The following is a 25,348-nucleotide window of genomic DNA, read 5'->3' on the forward strand; positions in this document are numbered from 1 at the left end:
AAAAGGACTTTGAAATACTTCGTGAGATTCAGGTATGATACCTTCCACATAAATGTATAAAGCCTTCAAAGAGAAGACTAACTTACCCAACTTGTGCTGCTTCCTTGAGTTTTGGTAAAGAGTAATGATGATCCTTGCAACACGGCCCAAGAAGACAACCAGTTCTTTCTGTAATTATAAAGACGATCGACTAAAACTTTGCTACTCAGTTTTTCCAACTGAATTTAAAATATTAAAACCTACTTAGGTTAACAATGTTTTCCACAATTTACACTCATTATTAAGTGTATCCTCAGGATATAATGCTACTGGAATTACATTCATTTTATGGTCCCAAATTGACCATAAAGGCCCCCAAATAAATGAAGCTAATAGAGATAGAAAGTTCTCAGAATCTATATACCTAATTTTTCACATGGACTAATCCAGCACACTTGTGATCAAGGGTGTGAATTTATTTTAAAGTAATACGAACTGAACCCTTTATTTAGCAAGAATTATCCATGATTAAAAATAAGGCAAACATGCCCACCTTACTCAATTATTTATAGATACAGAGTTTTATATTTCTTGGTATTCTCCCTTCCCCTTAGAAGGCTACACAATTTAAGTGATAGATACTAGGTACATTTTAAGTATATAATAAATTACAAACTCATTGATCAATAAGGTTACTAAGATGAGGTTTTTATAATTGTTCTAAATTATAAAATTAACATATAAAACTCTAAATATAAAAATGTATAAAGAAAAAAATGTATAGGAAGAAAAGTGTCTATTTCTTCTCCTTCCATCCGCATTCCAGAGACTACCAATATTTACCTTATAAGGGAATTCAATTGCTGGCAGGCTAAAATAAATGTCAAATCTGTCTACTACAGAAACTTATTAAGGCCTACCTTACTGCCAAACACACAGCCAGTTTTGTGAAAACTCTATGGGTACTTAAAAGAAGGTTTATTCTCCTTTTTCAGAATGTAGAACTCAATATCTATCAATTAGACCTACTTTATTAGTTTTTAAGTATACTTGAACTTCATGGATTAAAAGTAAAATAGGTTTACTACTACTGAGTTTCTATTTTTCCTTTCATTGGTGTTTCTGCTTATGGTTGTTAATGCTACTTATTTGGTGAATGGCTATTCCTAATTATTAGATCTTTATCGTGGATTTATCCATGGTGTTTATCATCTTAACTCCCCATCTTTGTGATGCTTAATGCTCCCCCCTCCCCAACTGAACATGTATGCTATTAAGATCCTGATTCTTCCTTCACTTTTTATACCTTGGAAATGTCTTTTTTTTTTTTAACTTTTCTGAATCATTTTTCAGATATCTCTTTTATTATAATATTTAGCTGGGTTTTGTTTTGTGCTTCAGTATGAATATCTTTTTCTTTTAATAGAAGAGTAGAGATACTGATATATGTTTGGTCCGTGAGTCATCATTTTGTTATATTTTTATTTCATTTTATTATTTTGTTTTGTGTGGACCTGGATATTTTGAAGAAATTTTTATTTGTAAGTTTATTTTATACTCAATCTTCTATTTCTACAGAGAACATCTTCCGACCCCTTCCTCTAGAAATGCTAAGATTAGTATATTCTACTTCAAATAAACTTTTTGGATTTAGTTTTCAAAATTAGAAAAACTGTAGAACTAGTAAACATATCTAAGAATGCTGGATAAATATTAAATAGTGATTTAACAATAGTTGTCTCAAAGACTGAAGCACTCGTGGGACAGAGCTGCAAGCAGAATTAGTCACATTTTTTTCCCCAGGAAATTTTTCCTGGAAGAAAACAACAAAAAAAGATTGATGATCACACAATGGTTATTTAGACTTGAGCATTTGGCAGGTAGACATTATCTCAAAAATAAATGAAGTGAGCATGTCATTTAAATGATAGTATTTGTTGACAATAAAAAATTAAAGCTTTCAAAGGGAAAGTAGAATTTTGGAAAACCTGGCATATCTGACACTCTAAGTTGACAGTTTTCCAATACTTAATGATTTTCCTAATGAAGGTACTGATTTATGATTCTTTGATATTATAAAATATGTCAACATTTGAAAAAATCAGCAAACTTTAGTGAACCAGTATTTTCCAAATGATCCACAAGATGCTACAAAATTATGCACAGGTAAAGATTCATTCAGAGTGCAACACAGACTGATGGATTGTGATGAGACTAAGTAAGAAAGTTCACTAACTGCAGTTAACACTTGTGAAGTTTTGGTGTAGCAGAAAATCTGTGCAATTACCTAGGAGGACTATTAAAAGGGAGGATTCTCTTCATATACTTCAGCCAAAACAATGTGTCACAACAGATCGACTCTCAGCAGAGAGGAGAATCCAGCTGTTTTCCATCAAACCAAATATTAAAGATTTGCAAAAATGTAGAACAACGCCACACTTCTCATGGAATGTTTTGTATTGGAAAATGTAGGTATTTTCCTTCATAAAAATGTTATTCATCTTAACACATAATGGGTTATTACTTTTAAGAGTTACAATACTTAAAATTTCTTAGTTTTAATTTCTAAAAGTAAATATCTATTGCTATAAACTACATAAACAAAAGTTCTCTACAGTATTCAGTAATTTTTAAGAGTTTAAAAGGGTTCTCGGATCAAAATGTTTGAGGACCCCTGATATATACAAAATTAAAAAACTATTTTGCTCAACTCTGCATAAATTTGAAGAGGATGAAATGATGTTTTTCTTAAAAAACATAAATCACAAAAAGTATTCCAAAAGAAGTCGAAAATCTAAAAGACTAACCACAGGAAAAACAAGAAAAACATAGAAAGTGGCCAAAGAACTATCTGCACTACACGTGCCCACCCAAAAGCAGAAATGGAAAAGATAAAGACCCCATTCACCAGTGACTCTCCCCAAAGAACAATTTAGGGAACAAATAATTGCAGTATTTGTAAAGCTATCTCAGAGCACTTAAAAGAAAAACTTCCAAGTACTAACATGGGACAAAGACAGTTCAGTTAAAGCAAATCTTAAAAATTCAACTATATGTAAATTTTAAACTCTTCTTTACACAACTGACTGATCTCTGTTGACTACAAAATTATAGCATTTTAGCAGTTTTTACAAACTGTGGAAAATCCAGCTTAGTTTACAGAGTTAATTTCCTTGATCCATTAGGAGTTTTTACACACTAACCAAAAAGAGGGCAACCCAATAGATAAACAAGACAAAGGGGATGAACTAACAATTCAACAAAAAAAAATGACTTACTTACTTATGATACTCCAACACATTAAAGAGTAATACAAATTAAAAGTATCATTTTCACTCTAATCTCTATTAACCAAGATCAAAGAAGTGGGAGAAATCCATTGCTATTAGAGATAAAGACTGATTCACTGCCTTAGAGCATAATTTAGAACAGTATCAAAATGACCACTGCATATGGCTTAGCAATTCCACTTTTGTAATTTATTCTACATACTTGCAAAATGAACTACATAAGAGGTAATGTATGTGTAATACTGTTTGCAATAGCAAAAAAATGTAAACGTTCTAAAAGTCTACCAATAGACAAGGCATATTTACCTACCTGCTAATAATGGTGAAATAAACTAGGGTACAGCCACACAATATTGCAACAGTTAAAAACAATGGGCAGCTCTACATGAATGAAACAGAATCATCTCCAAAATAAACTGCTCAAAGACTGTTTAAAAAATTAATCTATGCATATACAGATGCACATATCTTCTATCTCTGGAGGAAAACACTACTACTTCTCATTAGAATTAACTAGTTGCCTCTGGGGAAGGGAACTCATAGCTGGATGACTGACTTTTGGCTAAATATTATGTGTATCTTTCTTTTTTTTTTACCATGTGCATTTATTATTTATTAAAAAAAATTTTAAATAAAGCTAATGCTTGCTCAGAATCCTCTGCTTTATCACCTCTGAATCTGGTATTATCTTCAAAAATGTCAAGACAAAAGATTTTCATACATTTCATGACAATCCTCCATACATTATATTAGAAATTACATTATTTAAAATTCCTATGAATCTTTTAATCGTTTCCACCATAACATAACTATATTAATAAATTTTAATTATTTCAAATAAAACATGTCAGAATATTAATGATTTTTGTACTTACCGAACTTTTTTCCCATTTTCAGTAATTTTTGTTACATTTAATAATCCATATTTTTCTTGACCCTATGGAACAGAGTAATATCATTTATACATCACTCATCTAGATAATAGATCCATATTCTTATATATGATTAAGTCAAAATGATCTGGTACTCTAAAAATCAGCTTAAAAAAGGATTAGTTAGTATGTAATATGCTTAGTTCTAAAGTACGTTAGGAATACAATTTTCTAATAGTTCTGTAAAGTTATTTTCAGTAATTTTACAATTAAACCTTTCTTCTTCTCAAGTCATAGCAGCCATAAAGTACTTTGCTATCAAATTAGGTTTCCACATGAACACCACTAGTCAGCCCTGGGAAAATGATTTATGACTTCCTATTCAAAGAAAGTAATACAATGCTATAATGATAAATACCACAAAAAGGAATTACTTACTTTGCTATTATTTTACAGCAATACAGTCAGGAAATTATTTAAGAGACTAACCTGCTTTGTCAGAATATAAAAATAAATAAAACAAATGCAGTAACTGTATAAATTACTCAAAAGTAAATGTTTCTATGCATGGAACTAGCCTTAATGTGGCATTAAAAAAATTCAGTATGTGCTTCATTAAACATACTATCAGATGGTGAATTGGGCTCTGGACAAACCAGAAACAGTAGCTGATGTCAAATAGTGACATAGCTTTATCATCAAAACCCATTAAGGCAAAAAGCCATTTTGCTGAAGTTAAATGTGATCTTAAAATTCTCATTGCTTTAGCTTTCTCACTGCTTTAGCTTCCAATATTCAACAGAATTTAATCAAAATGAGTTGGTGTCTACAGCAATCATCCATATTAGTAAGCACTGTATATATATGACAGAGTAATTTTACTTCAACTGAAACACACACAAAGACAAAGTATTCCCAATTCAGAATTTATTTCTACTTAATTTATCCCTCAGGTATTTTCTCAATGTACTTCCATTAGAAAAAGACAAATCTTTCTAGTATGGGAGATAAACATAATGTGAACTACTTTTTTAATAATGCCTAAAAAATAATGTTTGAAAGTTTTGCTTAGTCTGCTAAAAATTCTAATCTATAGACAAAGCTGATAAAGTGTTAATGTTCATCATTTGTGGTATACAAAAAACTTGGGAGACACCATGTGAAGTTTTACTGTAATTTTTTCAGGAAGTACAGGCTAGATCTCCTTAGACAAGCAAGCCTGATTCTAAGAGCTCTCTGTTGCCTCTTAACAAAAACATCAATTACACAATTTTAAGTATGCACATTTAAGTAAGAACATTCCCAATTTACTATCAGAAGGCGGGGGGGAACCTTTCAATGATACAGAAACTAAGTAACAACGTCTGCCAGGTGGGCACTGCTTATGTGAGCTGGGGGATACAGAAATTGGAAGAGCAGAGGAGAGGGAGTCAAGCCATAAGAATGCCAACGCTGGAACTGTGCAGGACAAAAGAGCTGAGGCATTAGAGGAACACAGGTGTATTCAAAACTGGAAGAAAATGAAAGAGATAGAAACAGCGTCAGAATGCAGAAGCCTAAGGATGAGAAAGACATTCTAAATCAGGGATTCTTACCTGCGTCAATGTAAGCACTGAAAGTGGTACAAAATTGTGTATGGATAGTATATACATTGTTCAAGGGTCCAGAATGCTCAGGAAACACAGGAATCAAGACCCAAGTACAAATGCTCTAACCAAACTTGAACATAAAATAAGAACAAAATTTGCCACATTCAAAATGTATAAATACAAAAATACTTAGCACACAATGTGGTAAGTGTTATGAAAAAGGTGTATCTAACCTAATCTGGGAGACTCGAGCTAAGGAAAAGGGGTTAGCTACATGATTAACAGTAAGAAATAAAAACAAGAGAAAGTACAAAGGTACAGAAACTAAAGAGAGCATATCATATTTGAGAGCCTCTAAGTTCCCTCAAAGTCGGGTGAGGTGAAGTAGCAAAGAAATGAGGCAGCGGAAAGAGTGTACTAAGAAAGGATGGCGAAGGTGGGAACGAACCAGAATACATTCTAGTAATTACCACAAAAAATGGTGAAGGCCTGACCTAGGGCAGTGAATGAGTGATGACAGGCCAAATTCAGGAGAGACTCAGAAGACAGAATTGACAGGGACTGGATAGGAGGGTAGGAGGGAAGATCTGAGGAAAACTCTCAGGCTTGAACAACTGGGTAGATGGTGGTCTCTCAGTTTCAATGAGACTTTTGCAGAAAAGCTTTCCCAGACCACTCTTCATTAAGAGCTCCCCCCCCCCCCCCCCCATTATTTACCATTGCCACCAGTCTGTTCCTTCATTGCACTTCATTCAAAGTACAATTACATATCTGTCATTTATTCACTGTTTCTGTCATTAGGCTGTACATTGGGACCACATCTGTTGTGTTCATCAATGTATGATCAGTGCCTACAGCACGTAGTTGGTATCTGACATGTATGACCAGTGCCTAGCATGTGGTTGGTGTGTGATATGTATCTGGTTGAGGTAACTAATCAACAAATTAGCAGTGCTATCACAAGTAAGAAATATAAAAGGACAGTGGTAGAGAAAATAAAGCTTTAACTTTTAACACTGAAGTTTCTGAATTTAACATAAAAGTGCAGGCAGGATAGGCAGATGAGTAATATAGGTTTAGCTATTTAGGTTGAGAGATTTAGGGCAAATTTGCACAGATTTTTATCATACTATTTGTTGTACTTTCCCTATTTAACAGGATTCAAAAGCAACCAATGTTTTTGTGTCATTTACTAAAATGATTCCATAAAAATATTGTTAAGTCTTACAAAAAATGTCCATATCCACACACAAATATTTCTGAGTCTAAATATAGTTGATACTTCAAAGGAAACTTCATACTGAAAATAAGCAGAGATATTTTAATAAAGAACTAGCAACTTATAGTTACATTTTAATCAGAAAGACTATACTTCCGTTACCCTATCCTATAAGGCAAGTGAACAATAAAATATCAGTTTCTGCTGAGTAATCTGGGAAAATTTGTACATGTTCATAATCACTTTGCAGGATACAGAATTTTCTTCTTTTTGAAAAAAAATTTTTTAATATTGATTTTTGAGAGAGAATGAGAGAGAGACAGTGCAAATGGAGGAGGAGAGAATAAGAGACACAGATCCTGAAGCAGGCTCCAGGCTCTAAGCTGTCAGCGCAGAGCCCCACGCAGGGCTCTAACTCATGGACCATGAGATCATGACCTGAGCTGAAATCGGACACTTAACTGACTGAGCCACCCAGGTGCCCCAGCAGAATACAGAATTTCTAATCAATGTTGCATTCATTTAGTAAAACAGACATTTTCCAATCTAACAATTATTATATACCAAACTCAATATAACTCATCAAAATTCTTACCTTCAGTTATTCGTGTAATAATAAGTCTTTTTTATACAGAGTAACGTAACTTTGCATAGTGATATAGTGGCTGAAAAACCAGGGTGATGAAACTTCCAGAACAGGTAAACTGGCACAAAGGGAAGACAAACTAGTGGTTGCCAGGGAAGAGGAAAAAGCTATGGGGAAATGTGGGGTGAATGCTTAACGTGTGGGTTACCCTCTGAAGTAATGAAAATGTCCTGAAACCAGGCAGAAGTGATCATTGCACATACTATAAATATACCGTATGCCATTTAATTGTATATTGTACTTTAAAATAGTTGATGGCTAATTTTCTGTTATATGAATTTCACCTCAATAAAAAAAGTTTTTTTAAAGAACCAGTGTTTTTAAAAAATTCCATGTTTAGGGGCACCTGGGTGGCTCTGTTGGTTAAGTGTCTGACTCTTGATTTCAGCTCAGGTCATGATTTCACGATTCGGGAGTTCAAGCCCTATGTCAGGCTCCGTGCTGAGTGTGGAGCCTGTTTGGGATTCTTTCTCTCTTCTGTCTCTTCCCCTCCCCTTCTCTCTCAAAATAAACAAGCAAACATTTTTTTTAAACTTGATGTTTAAATCATGTTTTTAAAAGGCTTTAGAACAGTATTCAACAAAAAAATAGCAAATATGTCCACTAATACTTCAACTAAAGAAAGTCTTGAAATACTTTTCTCCAACGCATTTTAATACCATAACTGGAAATATAGGATCAAAAACTTAAGTTTCCAAATTACTTATTCTAAAATTTTATTCAGTATTCAGAATGCACATTTGTCTAGAATATTACTCAGCCATAAAAATAAAAATCTCGCCATTTATAATGACATGGACTGAGTTAGAGAGTATGACATTTAGCAAAATAAGTCAGTCAAAGATAACATGATTTCACTCATGTGGAATTTAAAAAAAACAAAGGGAAGAGAGAAAAAGACAAAGTCAGAAAGAGAGGCAAACTAAGGAACAGATTCTTAATTACAGAAAACAAACTGATGGTTCCCAGAGAGGAGGTGGAGTGAGGATGGGGGCGCTTGGGATGAGCACCGGGCGATGCACAGAACTGTTAAGTCACTATATTGTACACCAGAAACTAATACTATACTGTACACTAACTAACTCAAATTTAAACAAAAACTTAAAAAAAATAAAATTCACATCTGTCAAGGACACACAAGGAAAGAGATTGGGTTCTTAGATCAGCCCACATCTATTTAATCCATACTGTACTTATATTGCACAGAAATATAGTATCTGTCTTTTTAAAAAGCCAAAAAGGGATTTGAAGGGGCCATGAAAAATGGAAATGAAACAAGAAAAAAATGAAAATTTTTACTGAGGGATGTTTAAAATTTATACTGAAGGATGGAATTTTAAATCTCATTTGATTAGAAGAGATTAAATGAAAAAATCATGCTAAGTGAACAAAGCCGGTCAGAAATAACCACATATGACTCCATTCTTCTGAAATGTCCAGGATAGGCAAATCTAGGGAGACAGAAAGTATATTCCTAGTTGTTCAGGCCTCGGTGAGATGTGGAGGTAGAGGGGTGATACCAAATAGTATGTGATTTCTTCCTGAGGTGATGAAAATATTCTAAAATTGAATGTGATGATGGCTACACAAATTTGAATATACTACAAACCATTTAACTGTACACCTAGGTGAGTAAATTGTACAGTATATGAATTATATTTCAGTAAAGTTTTTTATAAAAACAAAACAGGGTCTGAAGAGATAGATGGGCAATTTGCAGAGATTTTAAGATGACATCAGGAAGCTAACACTGATTACACTATTATTTTCATTCCTAAGTTTGCAGCTTTCTTTTTCTTACTGCTAAGGTATTATACTAGCCAGATTTTAACTTACAAAGAGGGAAAAGGTATTTCCTGTATTAACCCATTAAGAGTGGGAAAGGCAGGCAAGACTCAGTGGAAAGAGCGCAAGTTGAGGAGAGAAGAGAGTGGAGGGCCAAGAAAGAGAAAAATCAAGGAGGGCAAAAGCCTCAATGGGAAGGAGCAAAATGGCATGGAACAGGTGTACTGCAGACAGGAAAGAAGAGTTGTAGGATTATGTGACAAAAGAATGGAGTCACAGAGAATTAACAAAACTATTCGACTTTTCACTTGAAGATAAAAGAATGAAAGAGGAAAATACTGGTGAGACAGTTCTCTGTGATGACCATCAGGGGGTACCGTGAGTCCAGGATGGTCTAGTTGTCAAACTAGAGAAAAGGGGTAAATGGTTTGGCAAGTAATTTGCAAATTATCCTTTTAACTCTATGTGGAACATTTGCAAATTTGTGTTTCTAGTCTAACCTAGAGACTGGCTTTTACCAAAATGTAAATAATTTATTAAAAGGTCTCCTTAACAATTATGTATTCTGACCTATATTTAAAATAAGTTAGAAAGGGTTTCTGTTTTTTCTAAATACACTTTATCAGTGCATCTAGACATGTCTAATACTCTTCATCAGAGTATTAAAGTAACAACATCTTAAATTCATATACTAATTCTTGACACCACCACTAACGTCACACTTACTTTTACCTTTAATGTTAATGTACCCAGTACTATGTTAAATAATGCAAAAGATAAATAGAAACTAAAAAACCTAGTTACCATGTATCCCTTGAAAGTTTAAAACCTTAGTAGGGAGACGAGGGGTACATGAGGTAATATTTACACTATTCGATGCAATAAGAGACTTGGAAATTCAGGAAAAAAGAAGAGATCGTGGGGCGCCTAGGTGGCTCAGTCAGCTGAGCATCTGACTTCGGCTCAGGTCATGATTTCACAGTTCATGAGTTTGAGCTCCAGGTCGGACTCTATGCTGACAGCTCAGAGCCTGGAGCCTGCTTCAGATTTTGTTCTCTCTCTCTCTCTCTCTCTCTCTCTCTCTCTCACACACACACACACAAAAACATTTTTAAAAAATATTAATAAATAAATAAGGAGAGATCATTATTATGGTAAGGTTAGTCTGGCAAGGCCTCTTAAAGAGTCAGTCTTGGCTCAGTCAGTTACACATCTGACTTCGGCTCAGGCCATGATCTCACAGTCCGTGGGTTCGAGCCCTGCGTCAGGCTCTGTGCTGACAGCTCAGAGCCTGGAGCCTGTTTTAGATTCTGTTTCTCCCTCTCTGTGCCCCTCCCTGGCTCATGTGCGCACGCTCCCTCTCTTTCTTTCTCAAAAAATAAAGACATTAAAAAAAATTTTTTTAAAGAGTCAGTCTTGACTCCGATAATGAATGTCAGAAGGAAATGTGTACAACATGTGATATGAACCATAAAAGATCAGTTAGGAAATGGAGAAAGAGTACCAAAATAAAATGACATCTGTGGAAGCGTTTGGCTCTAAAAAGTCAGAAGTATCCTGTATATAAGTCTATTATAGTTTCATAAAATAAGGAAGTAATAAGAAAAGTTTGTCTTTTAAAAAGGTTTAACGTTTCATTTATCCATTCAATAAATATTTACTGAAAAGCTACTATATGGTACACAGGAAGTACTTGGGTTACTCTATTCCTGCTCTAATAAAGCTTTTCTTTAGTGGGGAAGACAAACACAGAGGGTTTGAGGTTTCTACAAGAAAGAAAAAATGAAAAGTGTTATTCTATTTTTTATAATCAAATAACATATAAATATATGCTACAAAGAGTATTATAGAGAAATATGACCAAACCTAGAAGATTCTAATGAAATTCTCTGAGGACGCAAAATCAGAACTGAACTCTAATGAAGGAACAGAAGTTAACAGGCAAAGAGGTGGGAGAGAAACGGTTCAGTGGACAGAGGAATGACATGTGCCAGGACCCTGAGCTTCAGGCTCTTCTGGGGAAAGAAGTACAGTGCAGCTGAGGGAAAACAAGCAAGAAGAAAAGAGGACACAGGAAGTGTGAGGTGAGGCTGGAGCATGCTCAGTCTTGTAGTCTCATTAAAAATGCTGATCTTCATTCTAAAAGAAAAGGAAAGTCACTGAAGGGGAAGAGCAGGACCAGTCCAAAATAGGAAAGACCAGGAGGGACTGAACACGCAGATTAAGCAGGCTTTCATCTACGTTAACCCAGGTCTCTGAAAAAAGGTCACCAGGAGGTTTCGATTTAGAGCAAACTTAAAGTTGAGTTACAGATCTCTAATATTCTTCTGGCGTAAACCTGATATTGAATTGTACAGCACAAAACAAAGGTGGTGTCTATGCTCATTAGGAAGAAAGGAAACACTGCTTACCTTTGGACTGCTGTCCTGAGGAAAAAAGAGTAAAGTATAATTGGACAGTATTCTCCAAGGATATTTATTTTAAAAAAACAAATATAAATTTGTCACTTACTAATATGGTACATAACTTATTTAATCATGGAGATACCATATTTTGCATAAAAAGGGGGCTTTTAAGTCTATAAAATCTGATTAAATTCTTAATTTAAACCTATTTTAATTATGATTATCTGAAAAACCAAAGAAAGGTAATAGAAGCCCAAAAATATTTAAACATTACACTCAGAGAAAATTAATTTATTGAAGCTGATTGAAATAACTGGACTATATTATACTATACGCTATCATACTAACTGTATCTTGGTGCTTTGGTGAAGAGGGAGAAGTTTCATTTTCAGGAAAGCAGGGTTTTGAGGCAGTTGGAGATTCCTACAAGAAATAAGTAATGAAAAATGTTACTCTATTTTATAGCATTATATTTCTCCCTCCATTCACAGTGGGAGAGCTTAAGGGAGGCTCGAAAAATTTTTTCCTAGTTATTTTCTTTCTATATATTCAGCTCTGAAACTAATATGGTACTGACTTGTAAACTATAGATGTCTTGAAGTTAATGAAATATAGTATATTTTATTCTAACTATAGTTAAATTTAAATACTACATACAGAATTACTCAAAAGAAATGATGCATGGTGCCTTAATACCATGATGCTGTATCAGCTTGAACGGACCACATTTAAAATAGGTAAAATCTAAACATTTATGGATAAAAATGTATTAGTCACCATACTAACTGGCTCTTGGTACGGTAGGTATGAATACCCAAGATTAGGAGGGCAACAGTCACAGGAATGATATGGCAACTGCCAGAATGAAAATTCTATTTTGGTTAATGGTTATGTAAGAAATTAAATTGCTATTAATATTTAAAGTAGTTTACAGCTAACTTTCCAATTATTAGAAACAAACAAGATTTTTTAAAATACAAAAAAACTTGAAAGATTAATAACTCACCAGAAAAAAATGTTTTGTCTAAGCCTATAAGAATATTTAACAGGAGCAAGTTATTATTTAAAATAATGTGTATTTTAAAAGCAATTCTCATTTGTCTATATTAAGACACGTTATGTGATTTCTACCACAGATGTTTATAAGACTCTTCATAGAGGACAAGACCGAAAAAACATTTTTTTGGTACCCACAGCCAAGCTCCATTTAAATTTTTTCCATTCCCCTAAATGTTCTGAATAATCTGAGGAAATGAGAATTAGAAAAATCTTATGTCAACACTTATTATTGTCTTATAAAACTAAGTAACATCTTTGCTTATTCATCATATCTCTATCAGTCTACCATGCTTATGAAATAAGGTACTATTAACAAACCTGGGAATTTGTATTAAAGCATGATACAAAATCCGTCAACTCCATATCCATTCACTTGAGAAAAAGTATTCAGGATTATACTATATAAAATTTATAAACAGAGAAACCAGATACTAGTGAAAGTTTACAGGGAAAATCCCTGAAGGGAAATTCTTATAAATCAAACATTCAAGGCCTATACTACCAATGAAGAAAACATTAAAATCGTATCAAATGAATCTTTACAAAAAGAAATTACACATATCTAGTATAGCCTCACTTAAGTATTTTTTTTCTGACCACTTCAGATGTTTCACTTTTCAATTTCTTGTGTGTCTAATATTAAAACAGGTGAATGGTAATCACAATTTATTTCTAATGGCATTTTCAGTCCTACAGAAATAAAACCCACAGCAAATGGAGTGATAATGTATGTACAACAATTAGAATACTATATCAAAAATTTTATACTTATTTATGTATATGTATATTTATAAATGTATGTGCATATATATCTAAATGTCTACAATGAGATTTTAGTAAAACACATACATAGGGAGAACACTGCACCCACACATATACATAAACACACTGATATACACACATCTACCTTCTCCAAAGTCATCTCACATCCAAATTAGGACTTATATTATAACAAATTTCTCTTCTTTTCTCTTTTCATTCATTTTGAGAGAGAGAATAAGTGGAGGTGGAAGAGGCAGAGAGAGAGAGAATCCTAAGTAGGCTCCAAGCTGCCAGCACAGACCACAAAGTGGGGCTTGATCCCATGAACCATGAGATCATGACCTGAGCCAAAATGAAGAGTTGGACGCTTAACTGACTGAGCCACCCAGCCGCTCCACTGTATATAACATTTCAAGTGACACATCCTTTAACCCTCATCATACATTAGTCAACTAGTTTGTTCTGGCATAGTTCCTCTTTCATAACCTCTAATCTCAAAAATGTATATACTAGGTGGTGATAATAAATAGAAAAGCTTACTTGGTGAAGTTATTATCTATGAATCCATTTATAAAGTTTATGGTGTGGATTAATTTAAAAAAAAGGCATTTCTACCAAAATACAAGCAAATCTCTGGTCTTGAGAAAAACCATGCCATCACAACTCTGAAACAATCACATAAAGAAATGTCTGGGGCATCTATCTGGGTGGCTCAGTCAGTTGAGCGTCTGGCTCCGGCTCAGGTCATGATCTAGAAATTCATGGGTTCGAGTCCTGCATCAGGCTCTGTGCTGACAGCTCAGAGCCTGGAACCGGTCTCTAGATTCTATGTCTCCTCTCTCTGACCCTCCCCTGCTCACAGTGTCCCTCTCTCTCAAAAATAAAAAATCAAAAAATCAAAAAACACATTAAAACAATTTTAAAAAGTGTCTGACTTAGGCTCAGGTCATGTTTTCATGGTTTGTGAGTTCACTCAGCACAGAGCCCACTTCAGATTCTCTGTCCCCCTCTCACTCTGCCGACTTCTCTCAAAAATAAACAAACATTAAAAAAAAAGAGAATGTCATAAGAACTTCAGGCAAGCTATTCTAACAGACTAAAAATAAATGTCAAAAAATATTTTAAAAGAGTCAAAATTTTAGGTCTCCATCTGCAAAATAATCATCCCTTTTGTTCTAGAAAGAAAAATGCAGTGGAGTTTTTTCAAAAGTGGCTTTTGGGGCACCTGGGTGGCTCAGTCAGTTAAGTGGTCGAATTTGGCTAAGGTCATAATCTCACGAGTCTGAGTTTAAGCCCTGCACTGGGCTCTGTGCTGACAGCTCAGAGCCTGGAGCCTGCTTTGGATTCTGTGTCTCCCTCTCTCTCTGATCTTCCCGCACTCATGCTCTGTCTCTCGTGCCCTCAAAAATAAACATTAAAAAAAAATTTTTTTAAACCAAAAACCAATGGCTTTTGCATTAGAGCATTATATATGACAACATTTATAAGCTTTCTGTCTACATTGAATTATAACCTGGTTTTTGGAGTTAAATAAATTTTTCTATTAAAAATCTCTAGGAATCTCACCTATTCACTCTAATCTCAATGCTAAAATACTGAAGCATTCTTCAACAGCACAGATTCCAGAATTTTATTCCTTTGATATGCCCTCTACTTTCAAACCACATAATATCCTTACAAAATATAAATTACAAACTAGTCTACTACTTTCATTGTTGTTCTATTTATCTTACAAACACAAAGTATGTAGACTGTTTCTAAGCTGCACCAAGAGTCTTCCATTTAATTTCACAAAAGACAACATTAAAGTCATTATATATATTTTATATATATATATATATATATATATATATATACACATATGCTTGTTTTGACTGACTGATATAATTTATAAAGGAATTTACATCTGAAAGTACCGAAACATAGAGAAATATGCCTTAGGAGAGTTCATTCTGTTTTTACTAACACACCTGAAAATGCAGAAAACCTGTTAATTATGCTAAAGAGAAGTTTGATTATGGTTAAAAAAAAAAGCCCCCAGTGACAGATACCTTTTTAAAACAAAAGTTTTATTTCTTATTTTTTTTATTTATGTTTGAGAGCCAGAGAGAGATAGCACAAGCAGGGGAGGGTCAGAGACAGAGGGAGATACAGAATCCGAAGCAGGCTCCAGGCTCTGAGCTTGCTGTCAGCAGAGAGCCTGATGTGGGGCTCGAACCCATGAACCGTGAGATCATGACCTGAGCCGAAGCCGGATGCTTAACCGACTGAGCCACCCAGGCACCCCAAAACAAAAGTTTTAGAGTGTTACTACCACCTTGCATTTTTACATTAGTATGGCTGATGTTCTACAAATTCACATGACTTCTATTCCATCCCCAAAATGAAGACACAACATAAAGAGAAAACTCAAAGTTAAAAACATTATAGCTTTTCCAATCTGATGTCTGCACCAATTTATCCCTTATTTGAAACAGAGAATATTACTTCTCATACTGATAAAAGAAGTTCTTCATTCAGCGAACAATTAGGGAAACAGAGGAGTGGGATTCTGATCTTCCCAGGGTATAAAGAAAATTAAACGTTTTTACTCTAAAACCTCATGAAGACTGAAGACAAACAGTAATAGATATATGACTTTAAAAAAGGGTTATCAAAAGTATCTAGCACCTACTAAGTTCATATGTATACATTATAAGCCACATATAAGTCAGTGCAAAAATCAATAAACTTCAAAACAAAAACCCATTCCAGGATAAGCTGATGCTATCTATATAAAATAAAACAGTAGTCACCAAAGTAGGAGATCCATCTAAGGAAAAAAATAAAAGTATAAAGAATAGAGAACCTGCCAATATTCTCAACAGATTTTCTCAAAAAGCCCTACCTTGTCATTGGTGTCCAACACAATGGTGCTATGTCTCCACTTTGTTAATACAATTGGTTCTTGCAGCCGCCTGTCCAGGCTCCTACTTTTAATTATTTCTCTTTGCTGCTGAGATGAAGCATTATACTAAAAACAAAACAAAACAAATTATACCTCATAAATAATAGACACAGAAGTAGAATCTAAACATGAAGGCTCCAAATGACACATAACGTTAGGCAAAAGTTCATCACAGGAATTTCTCTGGTCTTGGTTTCTTCATCTTTGACCAAACTGTGGCAAAACTGAGATGATCAGAGGTTTTGGTGTTGGACAGTTAACATTAGTTTGGCAAAATATTCAGTCTCCTGGGTCTCTGTTTCATCAACTATAAAACACGGATAACAGAAATATCATCTTGTTCACACAGGTGTTATAAAAATTAAGCAGTGTGGGGGCACCTGGGTGGCACAGTGGGTTGAGTGTCCGACTCTTGATTTCAGCTCAGGTCATGATCTCAGTTTGTGAGATGGAGTCCGTGTGGGATTATGGGCTGACAGTATAGTATGGAGCCTGCTTGGGATTCTCCCTCTCCCTACCTTCTACCCCTCCCCCGCATACTTACTTACTCTCTCTCTCTCTTTCTCTCTCTCTCTCTCTCTCAAAATAAACTTAAAAGAAAAAATGTTAAGCAGTATAAAAGATGCTAAATATTGTCTAATAGTAGGGTCTCAAAAAATATAGTTACCATAATTTGTAGAATGAGGTCATTGAACAGATTTATTTTAAGATTCCTTCTAATTAAAAAATCCACATGAGTTCAATTTTTGATTTAGGTGTTTAACATAATGATTACATATAAAACAGTATCCTCACATTTAAAGGGTTTTTTGTTTTAATTTTTGCTTTCATTTATAGGCCAAACACTCTATTATCTGTTTCTCTGAAATAGTAAAACATAACCAGACCAGGAAATAGAGATGGTACTAGTTGGAAAGACCAATCCTGAATATACCAGTTGTGTACCAAAAGTAGATAACTACTCCCCAAATTACATATAAAATTAAGAATATAATAAGGTATAAATCATGTGTTTGAAATGTTAAGGAGATCAGCAAGCATAAACATTTCAGAAATGTGAGGTTTAGGAGTTATGCTATTTTATATAGCCAATTTTAATAAATTATAAGAATAAAATTAAATGACAGAAAAATTAGAGGCTACATTCTTCCCCTGAAAGCAAAGGACACCTAATATCTACTTCTGCCACCCCTAAAGAGCCCACCAAATCTTAAAATTTTAATGATTCATTACAATTCCACTAAAATTATATTATAGGAATTTTTTAATATTAAGAAATCTTCCAATATGTTTCTCTGTAATATGCCATTTCTTTACCCCCAAATAAACAGACCCCCCCAAACTGTCTGCCAAATCTGTTACTTCATTCTTCACATTAAAATTTGCCAAAGCCAGGCACAGTCACATATGGCATTTGTTTTTAAATCCCTCTTGCCTAACAACTAGCAATCTCAAAATCTGTCACAGAAGTTCACAGAGGGATCATTTCTAGAATGAACAAAGATGAAACTGAAAGGCTACTTCCAAAAAATTCTTTGCCAGAAATCTCTAAGTGAAAACAGATCTAAACAAAAATATACTTTCCCTTTAATACATTGTTAGTAAGTACTAAAATGTAGAGCTGTGTAGAAGCCATTACAGATACCTACTTTAACTTATGAGCTTTATAATTACTATAATTGCTGAAAAATCTTTTCTATGTAGTATCAAAAATAATGTAAAACTAAACTGGGCAATAAGCACAACTGTAAAGGTGCTGGTGGCTTTACTAGGGCACAGTAAGTTCATTAAAACAAAGCATAAATAAAATGTCAAACAGAAAATACTGCACAGACAGAAGACAAAAACAAGGCATTCCATAATTAGAGAAAGGAAACATAACAAGAGCCAGTTAAAACACATGCATGTTAACAAGATGGCTAAGTTTATAACTTTTCTAATCCCATTAAAAAAAACCTTTTTAAAAATCTTAAGTGAACTTTTATTTAAATTATTTCAAACATATACAAAAGAATAAAGACTATAGTGAAAACCCACCATCAAGTTTTAGCATATCTAACAGAAGATATTTGCTTTAAGGCACCCTTAAAAAAAAAAAAGGAAAATAGAGATCCTCCGAATACATCTTCCAAATTCCATTCCTCTCCCTCTTTCCCCAGCAGCACCATATAATTCAGTGGTCATCATTCTCATCACACTTTGATATATAGTGATGTATCTATAAATACATTTACTTGTGGAGTTTTAAAATTTATATAAATGGAATCATATCACACGCATTATTCTTCAACTCGCTTTTTGCATTCAAGATGTTATTTTAAAAAACATATCCATGCTGGTGAGTATGCAGCTCTGACTCATTATTTTCACTTTTATATAATATTACGTTGTAAACACCATAATTTAACCATTTTACTATAAATGGACAGGTCTAGTAGTACTAATTTATTTATACTTCTACCAGCAGAACATAATGCTTTGCACTGCCCTACTTGGTACCACTGAATTTATATGCATTTGTGTATGTAACATAAATGTTAATTACACATACACGTTAAAAAAAAATCTGAAAGGTGAAATGCCAGCTCATCATTTTAATTTATATTTTCTGATTACCTGTAAATTTGGACATCTTTTCATGGATATCTCCTCATATATTTATCTCATGTATTTCCTCTTCTGTGTATTGCTTAGTCATGTATTTTTCCCAATTTCAACCGGGCTTTCTCCTACTATTATGTACAGAAAGATCAGGAAGTTCTTTATGTATTTTGGCTTCTGTTTGTAAGCTACCTGAGGTGAATGTACCTTTTCCTAGTCCATAACTTAGCTTTTCCCCTAAAAGGTACTTTTTATATTAGAAAGTGTTTTGTTTCATTTGATGTTATCACACCTGCCAATCTTCCCTTTTATAGGTTTTTGTTATTGTAGTCTTAAGAAATCCTTCCTACTCTGAAGTCAAAGATAATTTTTATAAATCCTTCTATAGCCTTTAAAGTTTTACTGAGGGGCACCAGGATGGCTCAGTTGGTTAAGCGTCCGACTTCGTCTCAGGTCATGATCTCACGGTACATGGGTTCGAGCCCCGCATCAGGTTCTGTGCTGACAATTCAGAGCCTACAGCATGTTTCAGATTCTGTGTCTCCCTCTCTCACTGCCCCTCCCCAACTCGTGCTCTTTTTTAAGTTTTGCTGATTAAATTCACATCTCTCTTCTACCTGGTATTAATCATTAAGTGTGAAATGAGTCAAGATCTGCATTTCATTTTTTTCATGGGAGTAACCAATAATCTTAGCAACATTTATTGCATAGTCCATGCTTAACCCATTGATTTGTAATGCCAGATCTGAGCTTTCTAGTCTGGTCTATTCCTCTATAAGTGTGCTCTTACTACCTCGTCTTAATCACCATAGCATGAACCTCATTCCTCACATGCCCCACTTTCCATTTTCAGAAATACTTTGGTTCTTCAAAGACCTTTGTTGTTAATAAAATTTAGCATCAGTTCCAAAAAATGGTGGAAGGGGAGAAAATGGAAATACAGTGAATTTACAGATTAATGTGGACACTGTAATAACATTGAGCCTCCCAGTCCAAGACCACAATGGCATATTGCACCAGTTATTCAGGTTTTATGTCCTTCCATTCTGCTCTGAAATTTTCTTCATTAAGATCTTACAAACCTTTAATAGGCATATTCGTAGTTATGACTCTTCTTGTTGCTACTGCTGCTAATGTAAATAGGATCTTCATGGGGCACCTGGGTGACTCAGTTGGTTAAGCATCCGATTTCGGCTCAGGTCATGATCTCATGATTTGTGAGTTCAAGCCCCACATCAGGCTCTGTGCTGACAGCTCAGAGCCTGGAGCCTGCTTCAGATTCCATGTTTCCATCTCTCTCTGCCCCTTGCCTGCTTGCACACTCTCTCTCAAAAATAAACAAAATAAATAAAATAAAACAAAAAAGAAATTAAAAAAAAAGAGGATCTTTATTTCTATCACATTTCAAACCTGACTTTTTACCAGAGAAATGGTAGGGTTTTTTTTTTTAAGTTCATTTATTTATTTTTAAAGAAAGAGGGTGCACTCATGAGTGTGGTACAGTCAGGGAGAGAATCCCAAGAAGGACCTGCACTGTCATCTCAGAGCCTGATGCAGAGCTTGATCTCACGAACAATGAGATTTAAGTCTACCATTTATTTGTTTTTTATCCTGTTTATCATTCACGTTTCTTCTTTCTTACTTTCCTACGGACTCCTTGAAAAATTTTTACTGTTATATTTTAATTCATCTATAGTTTCTTGAATCTATCTTTGGTTAGTTTTTTAGTGATTGCTCTAGGGATTACAATTTACAAGCTTAATTTATCACAGTCTACTACTATCAACATTTTACTATTTCAAGTGAAAGGCAGAAAACTTACCAACAGTGATATCACTTTGCTTTCCCCTTTTTATCATACTGTATATGGCTATTTTAAGTATCATTTCTACTGGGGTGCCTGGGTAGCTCAGTTGGTTAAGCACTGACTCTTGATTTCAGCTCAGGTCATGATCTCACAGTACCTCCAATTAGTTACTACTTCTTCAGAAATGTTTTAATATTTGTTTTCAATGTCAAACATAATTTTTAAAACTCAAGACAAGACTCCTCAGATATTCACCCTTTCTGTTGTACTTTCTTCACTCTTAATGTTCCAAGTTTTCTTCAGTTATCATTTCCCTTCTGCATAAAGGACTTTCTATAGCAATTTTTTGAGAACATGATCCTGGTAATAAAATTCTTAGTTTACTTTCATTTGAAAATGTTTCACTTTCATTCCTGAATGGCTTTTTTTGTTGGATGTACAATTATAGGTTTGCGGTTTTTTCTTTTAGCATTTGAAAAATGTTATACCACTTGATTCTAGCTTCATGGCTTCTGATAAGACATTCGCTGCCATTTAAACCACTATTATCCCATTCTAATGCAGTGCCTAGAAATATCCCAATCCCTCTGTGTGGTCCCAACAGCAGAAACTCCATTCCCTGTGCCTGTCGTATGCGTTCCTTTTCTCCCATGATTTAACACCAACAGTCTTGCATAAGAGAGCTCAGTAAGGGGACAGGAGCAAGATGGTGGAGAAGTAGGGAACTCTGTAATCTCTGCTCACCCGCAACTATCAGACTGAAACCAAAATATGCTGATCTGAAAGAGTGGGAGGAAAACACACAGAGTCTGCACAGATGACAGTCACATAGATGCCTGGTGAGTGCAAACTGGGGAAATAAAACCAGCCTGACCAGAGGCTCTGAGGGGAAGGAGCCCCTGCCCAACGCAGAGCTGGAGAGAGCACTCAGAGCAGAGGTGCTGAGCCGCCAAGGGCCGCGTGGCCCGCAGTGGTGCAGAGTGGCAGAGAGCGGAGGAGAGCCATGGAGAGCCAAGGGGAAGAGAAAGAGAGACCGAAAACGATCATAGAGTGGTCTCTAGGGAAGAGGAAAACCTCTGCCAGGGACTGAGAGAAATACTATCATCCCATATATGACTGCTGGGCACGAGAAGAGAAATATGTCCCCTTTAGAGAGCTTTTTTTTTCCCCTTGGGCTCAGCGGCACACTGGTCCATCACAGGCTGTACCAGGAGAAATAGTTCCTTGACTCCCCCTACTCAATCCCAGCTAGGAAGCCATCTGCCTGAGGGAGTACATCACATCTCATCAGGGCGGCAGCACTGGAGTGCAAGGACTAGGATTTGGAAACAAGGAGGGGCTTGGGAAAAACAACTTGGCCCGCCTGCGGCACTGGGCAATCAGACTCAAAGGAGTGGCTTGCAGAGCATGGTTCAAGAAGGGCTTGGGGTGCCGCCATTCTTCTCCCCACAACCACCAAGGCAGGGCCTCGAAGACCAGCTCCCAAGACCTGACCTACCTACACCAAACCATGCCCATCCACACTGGAGAATTCTTTTTTTCTTTCCTCCTTTTCCTTTTTTCCTTCTTTTCTCCTTTTCCCCCCTGGAGTCCAGGAAGACCAACATTGAAGCATTACAGTGATTAGATCAATTCTTGCCATTCCAATATATTTTCCCTTATCTCATTCTTATCTCTCCCCTCCACAGGTTTTTATGCACTCAGACTGTCCTTTGCCATTTGTTGTTCCTGTCCTGCCCTTCTTTTTTCTTTTCCTCTCTTTTTTCTTTTCCCTTTTCATTTGCTTATTTATTTGATTTGCCAGTGCATTTGCATACTTTTGTTCCCTGTGTGTTTATCTGTCTATTGTCCTTTTCAGGGCTACTTCAAGAAACAAGCCAAAGTACACATGGTAGAGAGTCCCAAATAGCACTGAGTAGGGAAATAAAATAATCAAAGGCACAACAAGAGAAACAGAGAGACATCATTAAAAGAACACTTCCTGAAAGGACAGGCCCTGGACAGTCAATGAGCCTCCTTTAATAGAGCAATACTAACAGGTGCACACTGCATAACAAGCTTTTAAAACTGATAAGAGAAAGAAAGCTAGCCAAGATGACAAAACAAAGAACTCTCCTCTAAAGAAATTCCAGGAAGAAGTCACAGGCACAGAACTGTTCAAAACAGACATAAGCAACATAACAACAAGAATTTAGAACAACTGTCCTAAAATTAATCACTGGGCTTGAAAAAGTCATAAGAGAAGCTATTGATAAAAAGACTAGGGACCTTCAGAATAGCTGTGATGAGTTAAAAAAAAGGCTATAAATGAGGTGCATAATAAAATGGAAGCAGCCACTGCATCAACTGAAGAGGCAGAGAGAACAGGTGAATTAGAAGACACAGTTATAGCAAAAGAGGAAGCCGAGAGAGAGAGAGAGAAATTGATACAGGAGCACGAAAGGAGAATTTGAGACCTGAGTGATACAATCAAACAGAAGAATATCCGTATCATAGGAATTCCTGAAGAAGAAAGACAAAAAGGTCCTGAAAGAGTGCTTGATCAAAGTATAACCGAGGACTTCCCCAATTTGGAGAAGGAAATAGACATTGATATCCAAGAGGCACAGAGAACTCCCTCAGACGTAACTTGAATCGACCTTCTGCATGACATACTATAGTGAAACTGGCAAAATATAAGGATAAACAGAGAATTCTGAAAGCAGCTAGGGATAAAAGGCCCTAACATACAAAGGGAAACCTATTAGAGTGGTTGCAGACCTGTCTACTGAAACTTGGCAGGCCAGAAAGGAATGGCAAGAAATCTTCAATGTCATGAACAGGAAAAATACACAGCCAAGAATCCTTCATATGGAGCAAGCTTGTCATTCAAAATAGAAGGAGAGATAAAAGTTTTCCCAAATAAACAAAAATTGAGAGAATTCATCATGACCAAACCAGCTTTACAAGAAATTCTAAGAGGGACTCTATGAGGGAAATATTACAAGAAATACAAGGTACCAGAGACACCACTACAAACATGAACTCTACAGAGAACACAATGAATCTAAACCCACATTTTTCAATAACAGTGAATCTAAATGGACTGAATGCTCCAATCAAACAACACAGGGTAGCAGAATGGATAACAAATCAAAATTATCTATTTGCCGTCTACAAGAGACTCACTTTAGACCTGAAGACATCTTCAGATTAGAAGGGGATGGAGAAATATCTATCATGCGACTGGTAGTCAAAAGAAAGCCGGAGTAGCCATACTTACATCAGACAAACTGAACTTTAAAGTAAAAGCAGTAACAAAAGATGAAGAAGGACATTATATAATAATTACAGGGTCTCTCCATCAGGAAGAGCTAATAATTATAAACATCTATGCACTGAATTCGGGAACACCCAAATACATAAAACAATCACAAACAGAAACAATCTTATGGATGAGAATGTGCTAAGTGCAGGGGATTTTAATACTCCACTTACAGCAATGGATAGATCAACCAGACAGAAAATCACTAGAGAAACAATGAACCAGAAAGGACACACTGGAACAGATGGAATTGATATATTTAGAACTCTGCATCCTGAAGCTAGGGAATTCACCTTCTCCAGTTAGCATGGAACATTCTCCAAGATAGATCACATTCTGGAGCATAAAGCAATCTACCATAAATATAAATGAATTGATATCATACCATGTACACTTTCATATCACAATGCTATGAAACTTGAAATCAACCACAGGAAAAAGTCTGGAAAACCTCCAAAAACATGTAGGTTAAAAACCACCCTACTAAAGAATGATTGGGCCAACCAGGCAATTAGACAAGAAATTTATAAAATATATGGGAACAAATGAAAACAAAAATACAACAATCCAAACTCTCTGGGATGCAGCAAAGGCAGTCCTATGTGGAAAGTATATCACAATCATGCCTATTTCAACAAACTAGAAAAAGCGCAAATTCAAAATCTAACAGCATACCTAAAGAAACTAGGAGAAGAGCAGCAAGAACACCCCAAACCAAGCAGAAGAAAAGAAATAATAAACTACAGGGAAGAAATAAACAATATAGAATTAAAAAAAAAACAGTTGAACAGATCAATGAAACCAAGAGTTGGTTTTTTGAAAAAATAAACAAAATTAATAAACCTCTTGCCAGGCTCCTCAGAACAAAAAGAGCAAACACCCAAATAGACAATATCATGAATGAAAATGGAATTATTACAACCAATCCCTCAGAAGTACAAGTAATCATCAGAGATAACTATGAAAAAATTATATGGCAACAAACTGGACCATCTAGAAGAAATGGACAAATTCCTAAACACACATGCACTACCAAAATTCAAAGGGGAAGAGATAGAAAGTCTGAACAGAACCATAACCAGT

General features: G+C 35.2%; 1 protein-coding gene across 4 annotated transcripts in view; it reads right to left on the minus strand.

Moving 5' to 3' along the window:
- ARHGAP12 (Rho GTPase activating protein 12) overlaps positions 1–25,348 on the minus strand; it is a 132,326-nt gene that overhangs the window by 21,633 nt on the left and 85,345 nt on the right. For 2 of the 4 annotated variants that reach the window (XM_029953782.1, XM_029953779.1), the window contains 5 exons: positions 16,494–16,619; positions 12,134–12,208; positions 11,792–11,806; positions 4,145–4,206; positions 87–168 (listed from right to left, as the gene is read on the minus strand). In XM_029953782.1, coding sequence (XP_029809642.1) covers positions 87–168; positions 4,145–4,206; positions 11,792–11,806; positions 12,134–12,208; positions 16,494–16,619 — 360 coding nt within the window. The remainder of the gene's footprint in view (positions 1–86; positions 169–4,144; positions 4,207–11,791; positions 11,807–12,133; positions 12,209–16,493; positions 16,620–25,348) is intronic. The other 2 variants (XM_029953780.1, XM_029953781.1) reach the window with 2 other exon arrangements.

Source organism: Suricata suricatta, chromosome 10 (assembly GCF_006229205.1).
Source record: "Suricata suricatta isolate VVHF042 chromosome 10, meerkat_22Aug2017_6uvM2_HiC, whole genome shotgun sequence".
Taxonomy (NCBI): Eukaryota; Metazoa; Chordata; class Mammalia; order Carnivora; family Herpestidae; genus Suricata; species Suricata suricatta.